At 42.3% G+C, this 22,031-nt stretch overlaps 1 protein-coding gene across 2 annotated transcripts; it reads left to right on the top strand.

The window, feature by feature from the left end:
* Nucleotides 1–1,500: 1,500 nt before the first annotated feature.
* On the top strand, nucleotides 1,501–21,155 carry MTMR11 (myotubularin related protein 11). 2 transcript variants are annotated; one of them, XM_063317117.1, is made up of 17 exons: nucleotides 1,501–1,521; nucleotides 4,458–4,530; nucleotides 5,859–5,995; nucleotides 6,609–6,681; nucleotides 10,317–10,459; nucleotides 11,285–11,363; nucleotides 11,445–11,601; nucleotides 12,450–12,537; nucleotides 13,053–13,141; nucleotides 13,772–13,902; nucleotides 15,101–15,173; nucleotides 15,831–15,901; nucleotides 16,909–17,081; nucleotides 17,632–17,802; nucleotides 17,942–18,190; nucleotides 18,289–18,570; nucleotides 20,259–21,155. In XM_063317117.1, exons 1-17 carry the CDS (start codon nucleotides 1,516–1,518, stop codon nucleotides 20,472–20,474), a joined length of 2,211 nt encoding a protein of 736 aa, XP_063173187.1. In that variant the 5' UTR covers nucleotides 1,501–1,515; the 3' UTR covers nucleotides 20,475–21,155. The 2 variants fall into 2 exon arrangements, with proteins under 2 accessions (XP_063173187.1, XP_063173186.1); XM_063317116.1 differs by lacking the exon at nucleotides 1,501–1,521 and adding an exon at nucleotides 2,229–2,698.
* The last annotated feature ends 876 nt before the right edge of the window (nucleotides 21,156–22,031 follow it).

Raw genomic sequence — 22,031 nt, forward strand, 5'->3', positions numbered from 1 at the left:
AACATTTGCCCTGTTGTAGCGTTTTCTAGGTTTAGGAATAACTGAAGAAATAACGTTTTTCAAGCTAGGTCATTTTTGTGTTTTCATATGTTTACTTATTTATTAAGTAAATATCCTACAAATTTAACTCCAAGAGTTCTCAAGTTGGTAAACAAGTATACTATGTTAAATGGCAATGAAACTACAAAACGAAATTGTTCCAAGTTAAAAGAACTGAAGTCGATTTTGAAGGGATTTAAGCCACCTTAAGAGAGTTTGGAACAAAGCCAGTTCAACATGTTTGTTCCTTGCTAGGAGCAATAGTCTTTATTAAGTGCTCAGTACTGGAAAATAAAATATTATGAATGTGTTTGTGACTGTGTGTGTGTGTGTGTGTGTGTATTACATTTCTTCACTGCCCATCTCAGCAAATGACTCTATATCAGTTCCTTAACATTAGTGTTTTTTCAAATATAGGATATTAAAAGAGCTTTATTTATCTATTAGAAGCAGATCAGAAAGTTCTTCTCTTGATTAGGAAACGGACTCTTGAAGCAGGACTCTGGACTGGACAATCTCCTGCTTTGATGAGGGAAAATGGGAAGATTTCATACAAGTGAGTGGCCAACTACACCGGAAGAAGCTGGAGGTCTTATTTCCAAAGGCAGACAAGCATGGCTCAAGGGCAGAGGTTACAGGTGGGCAATATTTTTATTTGTATCTCTGTATGGTTCAATCAAGCAGCTTTCTAAGACAGGAATAAATCTCTCTAGCTAGAAGAAAGAGCTTCCTTGCCTCTATTATTTCTTTGGACTGCAAAGTACAAATGAAGGAGGTTTAACAGGCATTCTGCCAGCCCCTGCTTCAGTTTGCATTCCTTTTCTCTATTTAATCCTCCCTGTGCTTTCCCTCCTCTTACATTATAAAACCCTCCAGCCAGGGAGTGGTGACCTCATTACACCATCCCTGCTCAGGCATGCTGAAGATGGCTTTCGGCTTCTGTGTGAGGGAAGCATGCTGGAGTCTAAGAGGGCTGGGACACTGAAGCAGGCACAGCTGCTGTTCCAAACAGACGCCCTCCAGCAATGATGGAGGGCAACATCCATCAGTCCCACTCCACATATTCACTGGCGATAAGGGACAGGAACTGTAGCTTGCTGTTTCAAGTTGGAAAAGGCTGCTATACAATATACAGAGAATTGCATTTCCAGGAATGCAGAGACCTTGACCTGAGATGGTCTAACTCAAAGCTATTGAGCTTCACAGGATGTCATTATCAGAGACTTTGTGACGAGCTGTCCTTTGCTCCTTCCAGCAAGACCTCCTTTTGCAATCATTAACCAAATTTCCTAAGGCTGCTACTCATCTTCTTGGAGAAGGAAATGAGAAGACTTCACCAAGACCTTGGAGCCATATTCCCACACCTAGTGCTCTCCAGATGTTTTGGATTGCAACTGTCATTATCACAGCAAGCAGGGCCAAGGACCAGAGCACCTAGGTTTAATTAGGGTTGTTGTCCAACGTTTCAGGAGATTAATGAAGGTTAGAAAACAGCTGATTTTTCAGCTTTCTCACATCCTCAATACTGAATTCAAAAAGAAGTGGGATTTAGCTTATCTAAAAGCTGCAGTCTTTGTATTTGGCAACTCTCACCCTACTTTCCACAAACATACAGCATTTTCTGCTTGGTAGTAGTGAAGTAACTAGATATAGATGGGGCTTGCTTTAGCATCCTCTCTTGTTGGAACTAATCTATGATTTCTGCCTTCAGTCCCTCAACCAACTAGCTCTCTTTAAAATGATTGCTAAGTTTGCCCTTTGTTGAGAGGGAATTTCCTTTTGGAAATTTAAACAGAGGACTCTGCCTGTCCTTGTGCCAAATACACACATTTATACCACTTTATTGTAAAAAGAGCCAGTGTATGATTTCTTTATGGCAGGATCCTGCTAGGCAGCCTGCCAGCTGCAAATCCAGGTCTCTGGATTTGTTATAGCTAAAGCAGCTTGGCAACTAGAAACCATCCTGGAACAGCGAAGCGTGAGTGCTCTGTGAAAATAGCGGCTACCGGGGGAGGGGCACGTGTGGCTGGCAGCTGTATAAAGCTGTTGCCTGGGTGTCAGTTTCACCCGCCCTGCTTATTCCACAGGAAGAAGGTGTTAGTTTCACAGAGGACTGGAAGACCCTCCTGCGGCTGCTCACATCCAAAGGGCCCGCAGCAGCAAGGGGGGAGGAGGGAGGTGTCCAAGAAAGAGCCAAAAGCCGCGCCTTGCAGCAGTAGCAGCTAGCAGCCCTCGTGCACCCAGTGCTGCTGCCCAGCTTTTCCAGATGTCCTCTCCAAACAGCAGCAAACCTTTTATTTTTCAGAAGGGAATTTGATTAAAATTCATCCTCTCTCTCTCTGCTTCTGCCTCTCCAAGGAAGACCTCTGCATATTCAAAGAGCCTGCTTCGGTTATTCTGCCCCAACAGGAAGGAGGGAGCTGGAGACATCTGATCACCGAGACTCCCATCCTACCACACCCTTAGATTTCATTCCAGATTCTAGGCTAATTGGAGGGGGGATTTAGGACACGGATTTCTTTCCCTCTCCCCTGTATTTCTCCCACTACACTCAAGAATACGGACCCACCCCCTTTTTTATGGGGCACACAAAGACATTACGATGCTTTCTATGTCTAAGAACTCCTTTAAAATTAAGCAGCCTCTTCCGGATACAGGGGTAAGTAGTGGAGCAGCCTGTTGTTTTTATGTGGAAATGAAGGTTGAATAACTTTTTGCCAACAATTTGGGGGAACTGGAAAAAAAAAGGATGGCCATGAATAAATCTTCTGGTTTTCTACAGTAATATGATCAAGTACAATGGATTGGATTATTCTATAAGATCCTTCTAGGACGAAGAAGGTGACGTGTGAGGTCTACTGCAAAGGTGTTTCTTTGATAATTTATTACTCAAGGGATAAAGTATATAGTTATTCCACCTGGTAGTAGTGGTGTGCATATAGGGGAGTTACTTCTATATTCTGTGCAGATCTAAGGATGTTCCAAGGTGGCACCTGCATTGTCCAGGAGTCCTTCAAAAATAATGTAAACTGCATTTCAGAGTATTTACTACTTGTTTCTTTTATTCCCACTATTGGGATGCAAACTGTGTTAGGTCTGTCCCTGCCACCAAGGACAAACCTTATTAATGTCAAAGACAAAACAACTACTGTTTAAAAGCAGTGTGTTTTTTTGCACAGCAGAATGGAGAGTGTCACTTGTAAATAACTGTTAGTAAATGTGGGTAGGAAAACAATGAAACGAGGTGTTATGCCTGGATGTCCATGGCATATGTCAGGAAATCATTTAAATGCAGCCAACTGCTTGTTTTTGTCTTCTAATTAGGAGATTTAGAATACTGTTGAGATTTCAGAACACATGTTTCCATACTTATAATTTTGTGCAAAGATCTGCAGAAGCTCAATGTCCAAATTTTAATGTTGATTCAAAACATTAATCTCCCTTTTCATTTAAAGCAGTGATAATTTTAGAAATGGGTGTTTTTTGCTGTACATTATGTACTTGGCCGTGGAGCGTTTCAGCAGGGCAACTTTCCCGTTAATGATTCACAAACTTTTAAAAACAGTTTTTTAAAATCCTGCTGCCTGGCTTTAACGCTGCTTTGGCTTTTGAGCTGGTAGCTAGGAAACCCAGTCTCTTGGCTCGAGTGCTTCATTCCATTGCTCCTGCTATGACTAGGCTGCTGATTTCAGACCGTTTCTTTAGAACAGCCAGGGAGAATTTTCAGGAGAGTAATAATGCCAAATAAAACAGGTTAAAGTCTGTGACTCTAGCGCTTGACATTTTGTTTAATCAGTTGTTTATGTGTATTTTTGTGCTTCAACTGTCTTTGCTTTTCCAAGAAAGGTCTCTGTTTTTTCTTACTATTACATGCACTCTCTTCCCCTTTCCCTTCTGACATTCTTTGCATAATCAAGCAATGTTTTCCAAACCAAGGCAGAAATATGCATGACGGAAGACAGCCAGCCCAAGTACTGCTAGGGTCACTGGAGCTGAAGATACAGGGTGCATAATCAGTCCAAACTTTAGAGTGCAAAAGAAATAGACAGCTGCTTGATTTCACTAGCACTATGAGAGAAGGCACGGGAGAAAGTCTTCTTGCAAGGTAATTTGCCAATCCCTTAAGTTGTACCACGCCTTGAAACATACACCCTGGATAGAGTACAGTCTCATAAACTGCCAATATCTTGTGTGTGTGAAAGAACTAAAAATGAACATAGGACGCAAAATAATCACTACCCCTCACTACCACTGACAGGACACCAAGTGCTGTGTCACCTCCTTGTTGGGTGTTACTTAAGAATATCCACATATGTCTTACTAGTTCAGACAAATGGTCTTTCAAGACCAGATACCTTCTTTCTTAGGAAACAAATTCGTGCTGCACCTGGTGACTATCTCCACTTCTTTCTTTGCAGCCTAGTAGTCCAAAGTCCCCCAACATGAGTGGAAAGAGGAATGGAAACTTTCGTTCTCTCCAGTGCATAGCAGGTAGTGGGAAATGGGCTAATACTGGCATATATGCACATATGTATTTATTCAATGTATACAGCCGCCTATCTCAAACCAGTGACTCTGGGTGGCGAACAGTCATAGAAACCAGCCAAACAATTAAAACAGTACAAAAGAAATTAAATGGGTGTCAGCCTGGGCTAAATTTTCAAGGACGGCTGAGATTTCACGGAGAGGAGGAAAAAGAGCTAGAAATGCTGCTAAAAAGGAGGCAAACGTCCTCCTGCAAGGAGGATATGAAGGGTTACTACTACTGGATGTACACTGGAATGCAAATGTCTGAAGTCATATTGCTGGGGGGCTGGGATGCTTAAATGGTAGACACAGATGGAGCAGGTCATTCTCATGCTGCCACTGCTGGGCCACAGGCTTCAGCTGAAGCAAGCAGCCAAGGACATGGTAACGTGGAAGACTCCTTTTACAGGGCAGTGAGGGAGGAATGACACAACATGCTAAGGCCCCCTTTCTCCTGCTACTAAGACTCGAGGGAAGGGATTCTGTTGTTTTGCTGCTGCAGAGGAGGAGGAGTTCCTTGTGCAAAATAAAGCTAACACATACATTCTGGTTCACTGAACTCTTTATGATCCATGAAACTAGGGCAGAGAGAGGCAAAGCATGAAACCTTTTTCCAGGTATAATGTGCTGTGTAGAAGCGTTTAAGTTCATATTCTGTACTCTTATTAATCATTTAAAAACTTCACCATTTTAAGAATAAATATAAGAAAGGCTGTTTCCAGAATTCCCATCAGTAAATGCCCCCAAAGAATTGCATCCATCATTCCTGTCGTGCAAACCAGCTATAGAAACAGAAAGTTATAGCAAATTCCAGTTTGGAAATTAGAAATTATCCTGCAACTCTTCAGTAGTTCATGCTGCAACACTGGTCTTGGTACAGATCCATGTCACAGGTACACATGTGCAAGGGACATTTCCTACATCCTGGAACCCTAATTATACCCAAATAGCTGTGTGAGATCCTTGCACTGAAGGTGCTTCACTTGCTTAGATTCCAAGTACCATAACTGCCTCAGAGGGCAAGCGACTGGCATCATTACGCTTGGAAACAAATCTGTGTCGACCAGCTTACCAGTACAGAACAAATAGAGCAGACAGACAGATGCACAAAACAAGATGAGATTCTCCCTCTTCTTGTGTTTTAAATTGGTACTTTGGCATCTCTTATGTTTCAAAACCGTTGGTTTAGTCCTTCAGGAGGTGCTTCCTAAATTGATATTTCTGAATAAGCCACCAATGAGATACAATAACCTTGTGGCCTCCCTTCAACTGTTAATTAACTGTCATTGCAGGTGAATATATCCAAGCAGCAGCAGGTCATGTAAAAAAAAGCAGTTGTTCCCAAGATGGCGAAGGATATATTCCTGGCACACTTTACTGTACTAATCTAAGAGTGGCCTTCTTACCAGATTCCTCTCCAAGCACTGAGGTGGGTTTGGCACTAGGCCATTGATTCAATGGCCACTGACAGCCATTCGGGTTAAGTCCAAAAGGCAAGTGGAGAGCAGCAAGTGGGCAACAAGAGTGGACAGGTAGGAGGTAAAAGATTGTGGGGCAGTTGTGGGGAAATTGAACTTAAAAGAGCAATTCAGTAAACATGGATACTTGGTGCCTGCTCAGTCGCTCTGAGATGGGCGGTGACTAAATTTGATAAACAAACACTTTTAAGTGGCCTGCCTTCACAGTGTCTCTGCTTTGGGTTTGAGTAACATTTCCTTTTTAGATTCAGTCTGCAGAGTCAGTTCAAACCAGTGAGAAAGGAATACTAGTCCCTCCCACATATCACCCCTTGTTAACTCCGCTGTGAGGTTGTTCTGTTCTTTTAAAACAGTAAAGAATCCTTACCATTAGGTCCTATGACAAGGAAATGTCATGAAACCTAGTTTTGTGGGTGGGCTTGTGAGGAGGGGAGATTCAGTATTCTAATAATACGTGACTTCTGCTGAAACGGTTCCAGCCCATACAAGGATGTATGACTCAGGGAAGAGAAGTGATCAGAAATGTAATAAATCAATTAAGTTCTTTCTTGCTTTTCCTTCTAGAACGGCTCTTGCTGCCCCTTCGTGCGCAGTGACTATGAAGTGGCCCTACCATGTATTGGGAAACTGGTGGCTGGTAAGCTTAGAGGAAAGAAAGCCCATTTAGTCTGTGGGTTTATAATAGCCAACTATTTTGTTCTTAGAGATTCTGCTCAGGATGCAAGAATTCAACCAATGCTCCTTTTTCCATTTCATAGAGATGTGCTGATAGAAATATTGTTCAGCTTGAAATTGTTGTTTATTCGTTTAGTCGCTTCCAACTCTTCGTGACTTCATGGACCAGCCCACGCCAGAGCTTCCTGTCGGTCGTCAACACCCCCAGCTTCCTCAGGGACGGGTCCGTCACCTCTAGAATATCATCCATCCACCTTGCCCTTGGTCGGCCCCTCTTCCTTTTGCCTTCCACTCTCCCTAGCATCAGCATCTTCTCCAGGGTGCCCTGTCTTCTCATTATGTGGCCAAAGTATTTCAGTTTGGCCTTTAATATCATTCCCTCAAGTGAGCAGTCTGGCTTTATTTCCTGGAGGATGGACTGGTTTGATCTTCTGGCAGTCCAAGGCACTCTCAGGATTTTCCTCCAACACCACAGTTCAAAAGCATCGATCTTCCTTCGCTCAGCCTTCCTTATGGTCCAGCTCTCGCAGCCATATGTTACTACGGGGAACACCATTGCTTTAACTATGCGGACCTTTGTTGTCAGTGTGATGTCTCTGCTCTTAACTATTTTATCGAGATTTGTCATTGCTCTTCTTCCAAGGATTAAGCGTCTTCTGATTTCCTGACTGCAGTCAGCATCTGCAGTAATCTTCGCACCTAGGAATACAAAGTCTTTCACTGCTTCTACATTTTCTCCCTCTATTTGCCAGTTATCAATCAAGCTGGTTGCCATAATCTTGGTTTTTTTGAGGTTTAGCTGCAAACCAGCTTTTGCACTTTCTTCTTTCACCTTCATCATAAGGCTCCTCAGTTCCTCTTCGCTTTCAGCCATCAAAGTGGTATCATCTGCATATCTGAGATTGTTAATGTTTCTTCCAGAGATTTTAACTCCAGCCTTGGATTCCTCAAGGCCAGCTTGTCGCATGATGTGTTCTGCATACAAGTTGAATAGGTAGGGTGAGAGGATACAGCCCTGCCGTACTCCTTTCCCAATCTTAAACCAGTCTGTTGTTCCGTGGTCTGTTCTTACTGTTGCTACTTGGTCGTTATACAGATTCTTCAGGAGGCAGACAAGATGACTTGGTATCCCCATACCGCTAAGAACTTGCCACAATTTGTTATGGTCCACACAGTCAAAGGCTTTAGAATAGTCAATAAAACAGAAATAGATGTTTTTCTGAAACTCCCTGGCTTTTTCCATTATCCAGCGGATATTGGCAATTTGGTCTCTAGTTCCTCTGCCTTTTCTAAACTCAGCTTGTACATCTGGCAATTCTCGCTCCATGAACTGCTGAAGTCTACCTTGCAGGATCTTGAGCATTACCTTACTGGCATGTGAAATGAGTGCCACTGTTCGATAGTTTGAACATTCTTTAGTGTTTCCCTTTTTTGGTATGGGGATATAAGTTGATTTTTTCCAATCTGATGGCCATTCTTGTGTTTTCCAAATTTGCTGGCATATAGCATGCATTACCTTGACAGCATCATCTTGCAAGATTTTGAACAGTTCAGCTGGGATGCCGTCGTCTCCTGTTGCCTTGTTATTAGCAATGCTTCTTAAGGCCCATTCAACCTCACTCTTCAGGATGTCTGGCTCTAGCTCACTGACCACACCGTCAAAGTTATCCCCGATATTGTTATCCTTCCTATACAGGTCTTCTGTATATTCTTGCCACCTTTTCTTGATCTCTTCTTCTTCTGTTAGGTCCTTGCCATCTTTGTTTTTGATCATACCCATTTTTGCCTGGAATTTACCTCCAATGTTTCTAATTTTCTGGAAGAGGTCTCTTGTCCTTCCTATTCTATTGTCTTCTTCCACTTCCGCACATTGCTTGTTTAAAAATAATTCCTTATCTCTTCTGGCTAACCTCTGGAATTTTGCATTTAATTGGGCATATCTCCCCCTATCACTGTTGCCTTTTGCTTTCCTTCTTTCTTGGGCTACTTCTAGTGTCTCAGCAGACAGCCATTTTGCCTTCTTGGTTTTCTCTTTCTTTGGGATGTATTTTGTTGCCGCCTCCTGAACAATGCTGCCAACTTCTGTCCAGAGTTCTTCCGGGACCCTATCTACTAAGTCCAGTCCCTTAAATCTATTCTTCACCTCCACTGCATATTCCTTAGGAATATTAGTGAGCTCATATCTAGCTGATCTGTGGGTCTTCCCTAATCTCTTTAGTCTGATCCTAAATTGTGCAAGAAGAAGTTCGTGATCTGAACTACAGTCAGCTCCAGGCCTTGTTTTTACCAACTGTACAGATGTCCGCCACCTTTGGCTGCAAAGGATGTAATCAATCTGATTTCGGTGTTGTCCATCTGGTGAAGTCCATGTATAAAGCCGTCTCTTAGGTTGTTGGAAGAGAGTGTTTGTTATGCAGAGTGAGTTGTCTTGGCAAAATTCTATCAGCCTATGTCCTGCTTCATTTTGTTCTCCCAGGCCATACTTACCTGTAATTCGAGGTGTCATTTGACTGCCCACCTTAGCATTCCAGTCTCCTGTGATGAAAATAACATCTCTTTTAGGCGTGTTGTCCAGTAGGTGCTGCAGATCCTCATAGAACTGCTCTACTTCAGCTTCTTCAGCATTTGTGGTTGGGGCGTATATTTGGATCACTGTGATGTTAGATGGCTTGCCCTGAATTCGAATTGAGATCATTCTGTCGTTTTTTGGGTTGTATCCAAGCACTGCTTTAGCTACTTTACTATTAATTATGAAGGCTACTCCATTTCGTCTGTGGTCCTCTTGTCCACAGTAGTAGATCTGGTGGTCATTTGATGTGAAGTGGCCCATTCCAGTCCATTTCAGTTCACTGACGCCCAGAATGTCTATCTTTAATCTTGACATCTCACCAATAACCACATCCAATTTGCCCTGGCTCATAGATCTTACATTCCAGGTTCCAATGGTGTGTTGATCCTTAGAACATCGGATTCGCCGTTCACCACCAGCACCGTCGGCCGCTAGCTGTCCTTTCGGCTTTGAGCTAGCTGCGTCATCACGTCTGGGGCTAGTTGAGCTCATCCTCTGTTCCTCCCCAGTAGCATTTTGACCATCTTCCGACCTGGGGGTCTCACCTTCCGATGGTATACCGACATATCTCTGGTTGTACCGATCCATTTAGTTTTCACGGCAAGAATACTGGGGTGGGTTGCCATTACCTTCCCCAGGGATCGCATTTAGTCTGACCTCTCTGTCATGACCTTCCCGTCTTGGGTGGCCCTTCACGGTTTAGCTCGTGGCATCATTGAGGTGCTCAAGCTCCAGCACCACGGCAAGGTAACGATCCTTTGCTGAAGCAGCTTGAAATATCTCCTCAAATATGTACTATTTTCATGGTTTTGTTGTTGTTGTTGTTGTTGTTCATCTGAGGAACAGAGACAGAATGAATCAGAATGTAAAGGCTAGAAGGGACCTCATTCACTTTTAGACTGTAACTGCTCAAAGCAGGAAATTGCTGTCTTGTTGCTCTGTAAATTGGCGCTGCTGTCGGCAATTCTAATTTTCTTTCCCTCCCAACAGCCTTCCTCCTAGTAACGTGATTTCTGTTCTCACCACAGTGAACAGTTTCACAAAAGCCAAGGTGCTGACAAGCACATCTACGCTGAAGTTCATCCCTGAGGAGCTGGTCGTCTACTGCCGAGATTTCCGGGTGCTACGGTTCCAATTCCATGAAAACGGCTTAGGACCTCAGGCCTTCCGGGTACGTTATGCAGGTGAATTCAGCAGAAAGCCATCTAGTCAGCGGTGGGTCTCTACACTGTCCTGCTGCCAAGAGACGTTCTTACTTTGCACTCAGAAGTCAAATGTTCGTATGTTCTGCCTTTTCTGCAATTAAGAGTATTTGCAATTCTTTTCCCTGGAAAAGGTAAGGTGACGCACACACTGATCTTTCTCATCATGGCAAGTGACATTTTAGATACCAGAATGTCTGGTCTCATTCATTGGAATGCTTCATTAACTTCTCCTTAAAGGCAGGGAATCCTTCCCTTTTTAAAAAAACAGATTACCTCTTTTTACCCTCAGCCTGGAGCTGGAGATGAGAGTGGCACATTAAATGCATGAGCATCAGAGTTGAAGGGACCTGAGAGTCCATCTACTCTCTTTGGTTGTGCAGGAACAATTCTGCAACAGCATTTCTGCCAGGTGTTTAATCCCTTCCTTTTTAAATTTCTGATTATAGCCTGATGGCCGAGATCCTGTATAGTTCAATGTTATGTCGCTTCTTAAGTATATAATTATGTCAATGGATGTTTCCATGTTAGGTATCAAAACATTAAGTACTAGCCAGTTTGGTGCAGGAGTTAAGGCATCAGGCTAGAGACCAGGAAACCAGGTTCACGCCTTAGGCACGAAACCAGCTAGGGGACCTTGGGCCAATCACCCTCAGCCCTAGGAGGGAGGCGATGGCAAACCACTTCCGAAAAACCTCGCCAAGGAAACTTCAAGGACTAGTTCAGGAAGTCACGGCAATCTGGGGGAAAGTGGAATATGCTATACATAACTCTTCCCTAACCTTGCTTTCCAGGTGACAATGGCCATTGCACAAGCTCAGGAGAACAGTGGCAAGGACAGCTGCTATGAAAATATAGCTCTGAAGAATTTGGGTAAATAGACACGCAAGGGAGCAGGGAGATTTTATGGCTTGACATTTGCAGCTCAACAAACTGAGCTCCTCTGTGTCGTAGAGAGCAGCTACCTGGGCAGACAGGACAAACAACTGCAGGAAGAGTTCTCAGTACTGCTTTTTGAGACCCTCTCTGACTGGGAGGAGGAGCTGAAGCGGCTTGGTGCAGCTAGCTGGCGGGTCAGCCCGGTCAACGAGCGCTTTGATATGTCTACCAGGTAAAGATCAGTTAGTTTTCAGGAGAATGGGAAGCATTTGCCCCACCAGTAGCAAATATTGCATTTTGGCAGATGTGCTGATGGAGAAGGAACAGTGGAAGGATGTGAAGGCAGGATGAATGGGAGAGAGAAGTTGGAACCAAGTCCTTTTGTTGCTTAAGTCAAGGAGCCTGAATCTAAAAGCTCTTGCAGCAGTAATAAAGAGCTAGTATAAGTACGGTGTAACCGTTAACAGTATTTCTCTTTTCCTTTCTCTCTCTCAGTTTTTACAGCATCCCCTTAAACCATGGGTATTTTAAAAGTATGCAGTCAGGTTCTAAGAAATGTATATCTGATGCTGTCTTCTACCTGATTCTTCTACCAAGAAGCAGGCATGGAATTAAATAAGTGAACGGTATAACAGTGAATACTAGATTACTCCTTTCTCTGCCTCTTTAAGCCCTTTTCTGAATACATACATTAAAAATCCACATGGCATTTAATTTTCAGCATAAAGCTTCCCATATTACTTATGCACAAGGATTATTCTTATTGCCTATGACAACTATGCACTATTCATAAATCAACCAACAGCAGGTTTATGCTTTAAAAATCCAGATACAAGGGAAGGGAAAAGGGAGCAAATGTCCAAGGAGAAAGGCATATTGTTTCCAAGAGGTAAAGAAATGCCACATTACGTTTTGCTCAGTTTCAGCATCTGCCGATACCTGGTTCCTTCCAGATGTGTTAGCCTAACTCCTACCCTGCCTACACTGGCTGGGGATGATGGAGAGTAACTAAAGGGTACCAGGTTGCAGAGAAGTACTTTTTAAGGTTTGATTTCAAATATATTTGTTTCCTTTCAACAGCCTCCCCAAATACCTATGGGTGCCCAGTCGATTTCTGGACAATGAGCTGAAAAGAGTCTTTGTGCATTTCAACGAAAGACGGATCCCAGTTGAGTATAAGGCTGTGACTGGAGTGTGCTGTGCTAGCTATGCGCAAGGACAAGTGGGGAAATGAAGTAGCCTTTCTAAGCTATAAATACAGCAGCAGTGGGAAGGGACATTTATCCTCCAACCCACAAGGGCTGAATACAGTATGCTTCCAAGTTCCCACACACCTCTAGACTATGTAAAAATGGTATCAGGTAATTTGTGATTCAGTATAATGAAGAAACTCAGCCACTGCCGTAGTATATTATGTGAATCAAACTAACACATTAAGCCACAATAGGGTTTATTTCTAAGAGCATAGTATATTCTTTGAAAATAGCACTTGTGCTTTGTTAACCTGCATTTAGCATCATGTGCAAACCCAGCCTGTGAACATAAAAGAGGACATTTTTGCAGGTTGGAATACCTGCTTAAATAATGTGAAACTAGCTTGAAGAAAAGGAGAAAAGTCTAGATTTGAAGACCAGAAAATTCTTGCATAGAATTGAAGTTCTTTTCCTCTCTTATTATGACCAGAGATTGTGCTGGCATCACCCAAGAGGCAGTGATCTCCTTAGAGCAGCCAACTTCCACACTAACTCAGATCCAGAGAAGGAAGATATGAGGTACATGCCAAAGAGAGAGACTCGTATCACCCCGACCCTCCCTGGTGCTAGATATATGTATGTGGCTAGGAAGGCGGGCTAGAGTTGCTAAAAATCCTCACTAAATCAGCAGCGGACCCTAGCTTTTATATGGAACACAGCAAACATGGGATTTTTCTGCTCTTGAGAACAAATTGGTTGAAAGTCAGGGTTGACTGGGAGTGGTGGGAGGAGATATAAACAATGCCAAAGTGTGGCTTAGCAAGGATTGTGGAACAGCTTGAGGACAGGTAGAAAAAAGGGATAGGAAAGCAGCAAAAACATGGAGGAATTACTACTTGTATAGCTCAAAAAAGACTCTCCTGGTCCTAATTGTACATGTCACTTGGTTAATTTTGGGCAGATCTTCTCAAGAAAACAAGGCTTGCAATTCAGTATGGAACACCTTTTACATGGGAACCATAAGTGAATTGCCAGACATAAAGGATCCAGAGCAATACAACCACAGCAGCTTTACAGAGTTGCACTTTCTCACGGCCAAGGCTTAAAAACCTGTTAAATTTTACCAGTGTCAAAACTGTGTGCTATCAGACTACTTTTTTTAAGTCTCATTTTCTGGAGTATTATCTTCACCCTCCCTTTCTCCTGCAGGGCAATAGAAACATTATTGTTTGCTGGACATTCGCAGTGTGTAATTGTAGAAGCAACTGCTGACCTCCCCAGCCTTCCTGAGATCCAACAGTCTTATTCCAAACTCTGGAACCTGAGCCTTTGCCTGACCGGTAAGCGGAATTAGAAGACTCTCCTTCTCTCCACACTTATGTCACACACAAATTAAGGACACTAGTAAGGACAGACCAAGAGACCATTCAACCCAGTCTTTAATTAGGGCAGAATGCCTATAGGTCCCCAAAGACATATAGCGCTAAGTGAATGAAAGTTATGAGATGGTGGGCACTCTTGGAACGTCAGATTGTTAAGCAATTTTGTCAGGCAAGAAAATGGCATTAGAAATAACCAGGTAGGTCTGAACATCAAAAACAGGTTTAATGCCAGAGACAGAACTCGCATACTTGGCTGTATTAATTCAAATGTAAGCACTTTTAAGTGGAGTCAGAAATTCAGTGCAACTGCTAGCAAATCCAGAAATGTATACGTGGATAAGAGTGGTGATGTATTGAGTTAAAGGTCAGGAAGTCATCAGTTCAAATACAATACACGGCCTTAAGAAAGCTATTCTTAGCTTCAATGCCCACCTCTGTAATCTGTGAAGTCTGTCCTTTCTTACAAAATTTCAATAAAATTATTCCTAGTTTGTTAAAATATTTTAAAATGTGGAGTACTTTGTACCTATAAAAATAGGACATGGCTTAGGGCCTGGTTCCCTGAGGGAACACCTATCCCCCACATCTGCCTGGCTGATTTGATCCTACAGGGTGGATGCGCTCATCATCTCTCAGGAACCCAGAAGAGCATCTTCTTGGTAGCAGCGCCCATCCTCTGGAACGAGGGTACCCCCAAGATCTGGAGGGCCTCTGCTCCTGCCTAGAAGAGCCGTGAAGATCTGGCGCTTCACTCAGGCCTTATGTGGGGCACAGCAAGACCCCTCACTCCATTGCAATTGCCATCTTTTATTTGTTTTTATTTATTTTTATTATAATTTCTTTTATTGTTGTGAGCCGCCCAGAGTACTTAAGAATCAGGCAGCGTACAAGTTTAATAAATATTAATACTGCAAGATACATGTCTGAATGAACCAACCCTATGCTTCTATAAAATAACTGTATGTAAATCCTATACAATGTTGTAAAATCTTTTTACGGGATTCTTTGACACTGCTTAGGAATTCTATTAGGTATTCTATTCTTAGTCTTTCAATGAGCCTTGCTTCTATTACAAAAAGGCGTAAAATTTCTCCACTTTTTCACAAAGAGTTGAGGTGTCAGTTTTAACCTCAGTGACACTTCTTGCTTTTCCTAGATGGATCCATTGCACCCCCTGATGAGAAATGGCTCTCAGGTCTGGAAAGTACACGGTGGCTGGATCATGTAAGGTAAGAGGTCTCAGGCTTCTGCAGTAGCTGCCTGGACTGGAAGCCGTTAATCCCATGAACAACTCTCTCAGATCACCGATTAGTAAGATTTATTAAGAAGCAGGTTAAATAGCAACACATTAATTCAAGGAAGTATTCTATTTTCAAATGCAAAGCCTATGTATAAGGAAGTTATGGTGGGAAAGCTCTGGCTCTTTTTCTTGCTCTTTCAGTGAAATAAGGAGGCCTATCTCTTTTGAAAAGTAGGAGATTGTTTTCAAAATGGCTACGAGCTTCCTTATCAATTTGAGAACTAGTTCCTGCAAGATGAATCCTCCTAACTCTAACTCATCTTGTGTCTTAGAGGCTGATTTTAATTAAGACAGGTAATTTTACATTGGCCAAAGGCCTGCTACAGAGAGACTGCAGGGGGAAACCTACTGTTTGATTCACAATACTGCCATTTTTACTTGGTTCTTTTTAAGACCAATCATATGAAAACCTTTCAAATGATTTCTACTGATGACTTAATAGATTCAGTACATTAAAAAAACTGCCACACAAATGTATTCTTCAGAAAGGCAGAACGACACGAAGAAAAACAGGAGGCAGCATGAGACTTGTAAGTTTTGCTTCCAACGATCTGAGATTATTGTAATGTTCTCCTTTCTCTTCTAGAATATGCTTGAAGAAGGCCAGTGAAGTGACTGTACTACTAGCAGAGAGGAGTCGGTCAGTCGTACTGCAAGGTAGAGTAAGCTCCTTGGTCCTTAATTCCATTTTCAAATGACTGTTAGACCATCGTTTACGATGTAATGGCTGGATTCAGACAATATGCTAAACCTTAACTTCACAAACCACACCCCAGCTTAGTGCATCTTTCCTTGAAGACGCCCAGCAAGAAAACCATGCTGTGCTGGATTCCCATCAGTGCTGTTTGTACCAGGCATGTGTACATTTGGGAGCTAAACAGAAGTCTCCTGGCACCAGAGTAATCATTTTTCTTCTATAAATGCTGCAATAGATGTTCTTGATTTCAGTGAATTTTCTACTTTTTGCTATCTGCAACCAGTTATGCAGCACCTATTCATCACGTAACTTGGTGGGCAGTGGTTTCTCTTCCTCTTTTCCCAGTGGAGTGTTGCAACACAGGTAAACAGAATTGCTTACTTTGAGAAAACACACTTACGGATCAAGTCCCATTTGATTTCTCTCACAAATAGGATGAAATAGCTGGGTGACTAGGGTCAAGTTGAATTTATAACAAAAATCAGTCAGATAAGCTGGCCAATACTTCCCCCAGTAAAGTTAAAACAAAAAACAAAAAAGCAAAACAGGTTACAGGCTACAAAGTCACCACAAAGCCCAGTGCAAGGAGATTAAAGCCAAGAGATAAGATTTGAATGGGAAATCCCGTGACAGGAAATTAACCCTCTCCCAAGCCCTGGAGTCCTATCTTTGCACATTGCAAAACCAAAGTTTTGGGATTACAGGGCCTGATGCTGACCTGGGAGCAGTACCAAAATCCCACATGGAAGGACCCTCAATTCATCAGATTTCACTATACTATTTGTGTTTATTATCCATTCTGTAACCTGTTTCCTATTACAACTCTGTGAAAAATAGTTTTAATTTCTATCTTATTATTCATAGCAAGCAAAACCCATGGAAACTAAAGTCCACTTCTCTGCATATTAATAATTATGCACAAACACGACTCTCAAATTCTTTTTTTACCTTTTCCATCTTCTCCCAGAATCAGATGACAGAGATTTGAATTGTTTGCTGGCTTCCCTAGTGCAAGTTCTTTCAGATCCTCACATGAGGACAATACATGGGTTCCAGAGCTTGATCCAGAAAGAATGGGTAGCAGCAGGCCATCCTTTCCTGCAGCGTCTCAATGTACTCCATAAAAATGACCAGGATGAGGTTAGTTTCTTGTTTTGCGAGCTAGGATGAAATTGTGCTTTTAGCTATTTGAAATAAAATGAAATGTGTATCTATAAAATAAAATGAGAGCCAGTTTGGTGTAGTGGTTCAGGCGCTGGCCTAGAACCCAGGAGGGGTGAGTTCTAGGCCTCCCTTAGGCAAGAAGGCCACTTGGGTGACTTTGGGCCAGTCACTCCCTCTCCGCCCAACCCACCTCACAGGGTTGTCAGTATGGGGAAAACAGGAGGCAGGAGCATTAGGCATGTTTGCAGCCTTCAGTGCTCCTAATCAATCAATAAGACGGGATAAAAATCTAATAATAAAAAAAATGAAGGGGATTTGCAAGGGACCCAAGGAATAGGAGGAGACAGAGCTTGAGCTTGTTTTCCTTTTAAAAACATGATGTGGGCCCCCACCGTCAAACACTCATTTTACTTTAAAGCTCATCCTCTTTTCAGAAAAATATTACATACCAAAAAGAGACAAGGATTAGAGGAGGAGGTGGTTGGGATCGCTTCGTTTTTAAATTTGTTCTGATCTTTTTTTTTAGTCACCAGTATTTTTCCTGTTCCTGGATTCCATATGGCAACTGCTGCAGCAGTTCCCACATTCCTTTGAGTTTACAGAGGCCTACTTGATGGCTGTGTATGACAGCTGCTTCATCCCATTTTCCAGCACTTTCCTGTTCAACTGCCAGTGGGAACGAAATCGAAAGAATCAGGTGAGCCAAGACTGGTGATTGTGAAAAATAATAATGGGAGCCAAGACTGTTGTCCTAGTTCTTTGAATATTAAAATCCATGAAATGGGGAAGCAGAAAAATATATTGGGAACGTTTAACTTCTCTTTCTTCATATCCAGAATCGTCTTCTTAATCAACTTTACACTCCTATAAATGGCTGGCAAGAAAACCTCTGTTTAGAGATCCTGCAGAAAGGAGGCTACCCTGTCAAGAACGTGGAGCATACAAATTTGTCCACAATTTGGAATTGGCTTCTCAGATCTAACCCCTGGCAGAGAGCACAGTTCAGGAACCCCTGGTACAATGGGAACAACTTCAGCAATGGAGGCACTTTGAACAAAAATTTCGTACTCGCAAATAGTGACAAGGTGCGAATGAAAAAACACAAGGTGTTATTTTTTAAAATTTGGCTTGCCAGATTCAAAGTCAACTCTCTTGTTCTGAGCTTTATTTTCTTTTCCTCTAGATGGAACACAGTTCTTCAGAAAAATGGACCTTGTACCTCTTTTCCAAAGGCTCTCTCAGTTTGCAAACACACATTTTTCCTTGGAAAAATGGGACCCTCTCCAAGAAGAGTTCTCGTCGTGTTCAGGCACTGGAGACTTCTAGAGAACAGGACAGGTCTTGGAAGACCAAATCCAGTGGCAGCTTCATTTATCATAATGGACTGCTGCTTCTCCCATCACATACAGGGACTTCAATACGATTATGGAAAAGGTGTTATCTTCGGGGGAATCCAGACGTTAAGGTACAGAGAACTCCAATAGAAAAAAAAAGGCTCAGCTGAAATAATCACTTGCAAAATATAGGTTTTGCACTGTAGATAATTTGTAAAAGCCTGTTCAACACCTCTTCTTTCCTGCCTCGGTTTAACAAACATTCAACTTCCATACAGTATTGGAAGTTACTTTTCAAGTGGGCCGTGCTATTAATTTGCATACCGTCCCTATATCTTTTTAGCCCATTCAATTGTATACCAAAAGCAATTAAAATCTCAGTGTGCAGTAAGGTCTCAAAGACCTTGCACGACCTTAAAGAACGATAGGTCTGTGCTGCAGGAATCATTTGTGAATTAGTTTTCTTTTGGCACTTCCACACAGCGTCTTTGGGGCACCCATGATCTGCTCCAGACACGAATGTTCTCACGCTATCATCTGGCTCAGCAGTCGAGTCAGTTTATTTCTGGCTCAGCCCTGATATATATGGAACTTATCTATCAAAACTTATATGCTGTCTACTCTTCTGATTCTAGTAAACTGGAAGCAGGGTAAAAGTAACCTTTCCATCTGAAACACTGAAGCTCTAAAGAGTTTGTGGGCGGACCATTTCCTCTTTGGTGGAAGCTCCTGCCCCATCCTAATTCCTGGCTCGCAATGACAAGTTTTTTAAGCAGCTCCCCCATAGAAACTGCTCTATGAGTAACAACTGTCCCCCCAAAAACTGTTGGTGGGAGAGGAAATACTATCATCTTTTCCTTTTGTGTTTGGTTGGGATAAGGGAATTTTCGTAGAAGTCAAGGACAGGGCTGCCAACACATTTTGCAAACCTCAGGCCCTACCAGTATCCTCTACTGTGGAAGATAAAGCTTGGAGAAGGAAGGGCAAAGTGAGGAACTTCTGCCTTTTACAGGTGCCTTAGAAGGTCCTGATTAGAAACAGATTTTTCACAGCTAAGTCTTCTGAGGGCAAATCAGGCATGCCAATGAGGTAACTACTTTATTTGTGCCTCTTCCAACATGTCTCAATTAGTATACTAGGAAGTAGACACAGTAACTTAACTTGCTAATTATTTATGACAGCTTTAAGCAATGCTGAAGAATGTTCCTGGAAGCTCAGCCAATGGGCATACTGCATGTAAAAATATTTAGTGATTTCTTTTTAAAGGCCTGTTGGCTTCAACATGAGGAAGAATTTTGTGTCAGCTAACCAGTTCACTCTGACAGTAGAGGGGAGTCTTCTGGTGTTGCTACTGAAAATACTTAAGTTTATTTATTTACTTGGTCTTCTAGGCCACTTCAATTGCTTTGATTCACCACGGCACAAAAATTATCTTCTGAATCAAAATATAGTAGGAACAATATAACCCTAGTATTTTTAGCAATATTACAGAATATTGCAGTCCTGTATTAGAATGTATGTAAGCAATTTTCTGAAAACTCCAAAACTGGAATATTTTAAAGTAGATTTTCTGTCTTATGATAGTTCAAACTATAGAAATTTTGATTTTCTGATTGCAGCATTTGGAGATTAAAAGCATATTTCCAGAAACCTTTCATTAGATCCTCTTGGTGAGGAATTTGTACACTGTATTGTTAAAAGCATTTGGAGTACAAGTGTGAAAGATGATAAAAGGGTGCCATGTGTCTTTGGCAGCTCTCTGGGCAGAGGCTACTATTTCTAACTTGAGCTTTTAATACCAACGTATGTTTCCCTTCAGGTTGGCCTCTTTGCTTCCAACATTGTCAGTCTCACTGAAGAACTGGATCTTCTTCAAAAGCGGCTAACCTATTTGCAAGCAAGAGGAAGCTACAGCATAGCTCTGGAAAGTGCACAAGGAGGCCAAGAGCCCATTAAAAATACAGAGAAAGAAAAGTTCAGTTTTGCCCTCCCCTTGATAATGGATGGGCTTCCTGACCACTCATGGCAAATGTGAGACTCAGCTGCTGCTGCTCCTTCATAGGAGAGCACCTATAACAAGCCAGGTTTTAGAAACTTCTTAAACGAGGTACTGTGCTTTGTATATTCCTATGCATAGTTTTCTAAAACTAACATCCTTCCAAGAGAACTAAAGTCCTTATGCTGCAGAGACAGTGGCATGCTACGTATCTATAACCCTGGTATGCGGAAAGAATTCAGTAGGCATTTTTTCTTCTTATTGCCTAACAGGTATATACCTGTAAATGTATTAATTGTCAAGCAGCATTAAATGCTGACTCTATATTCAATATATAGAAATCATCAACCCCGGATCCTCAGGCCCAACGTGCATAATACACTGACAAATGATGCTTGTATGCAGAAATGTAATCCTTTTCTCTTCCCTCGCCATATATCAAGTTACTGTTTACTTTATTAATTCAATGTGTACTCACTATCTGCTGTGAGTGTGCATGTGTGCACATATATATGGAAGAAAACCTCCACAGCCAAAAGGTATTCAGCCTAACAAAGGCAAAAGTTGTTGCTGCCGTTGCAAGTTTGCTATAACTTCATTTTATGTTATTTCATAAGCTTTTGTTCAGAAGAAGCTTTAATAGCAAACAGGAAACTGTCAATCTTAAGCTAACAGCTTTTTAAATAAAACAAAAACCTCTGTAAACAGAATACACCCAAACTGTGGTCAGGCACATTTGTGCATTTGATGAAACAGGGATTGTTTTTGTTTGTCACAATGCTACACGGACAGGCTGGCTTGCCACAACTGCAATAGACATTTATGCAAATTTCCCGCTCTATACGTCGAACTGCAAGATATATAGGATTCATGCCTTAATTTCATATTCTCTGCATCTATTTTGTGTATGTGCTATATACATCTATCACTATTTAGTCTTTCTTCACACCTAGACCAAAAAGAAAAGAAAGGGCAATGCTGGTTTCACCCACCTTAGGCCAAACCATGATTTGTTGGCTGACGTTCCCTTCCTCAGCCAGGTTTTGGAGCTCTTGTTATGGAGCAATTGCAGATTCTTCATTTTCTCTCTGCAGGTGGCTTTTCCTTGGCAAGGCTGGTACTGTAGAAGCACGTACATGTGATGGCTGAAAAAAAAAAGTAAAGGATTACTACCTATATAATGGGCCTCCCACAGGGGCACTTGGGTTCTAATAAAACTGTGCCGATTTAGCATGAAGCACACAAGCAACCTGTCCCTCCCCGACCTGTACATCAAGGTTTTGATTTAAGGCTCTATTAAAAGCTCATCCTGGGCATCCTCTGGCGAACCCTGCTGCCTTGGGGATGGGGTCCCCAGTTGCCCCCAGGTCTCTTGCACTTGTCTACTTTTCTTCCCTTTGCTCAGCCAGGCCACCTGCAGGGCTTTGGCAGCCACCTTCACACAACCCATTCCCTGAATCCTCACTTACCGTGGGCAGGCAGTGGGGGGGCACCCGCTTGCAGCTATGCCTTTAGACCAGGGTTTCTCAACCAGCTTTTCATGGAAGCCTAGGGTTCCCAAGAGGTCACTAGGGGTTCCCTGGGAGATCACAATTT

The sequence above is a fragment of the Candoia aspera genome, chromosome 17, assembly GCF_035149785.1.
Source record: "Candoia aspera isolate rCanAsp1 chromosome 17, rCanAsp1.hap2, whole genome shotgun sequence".
In the NCBI taxonomy this organism is placed as follows: Eukaryota; Metazoa; Chordata; class Lepidosauria; order Squamata; family Boidae; genus Candoia; species Candoia aspera.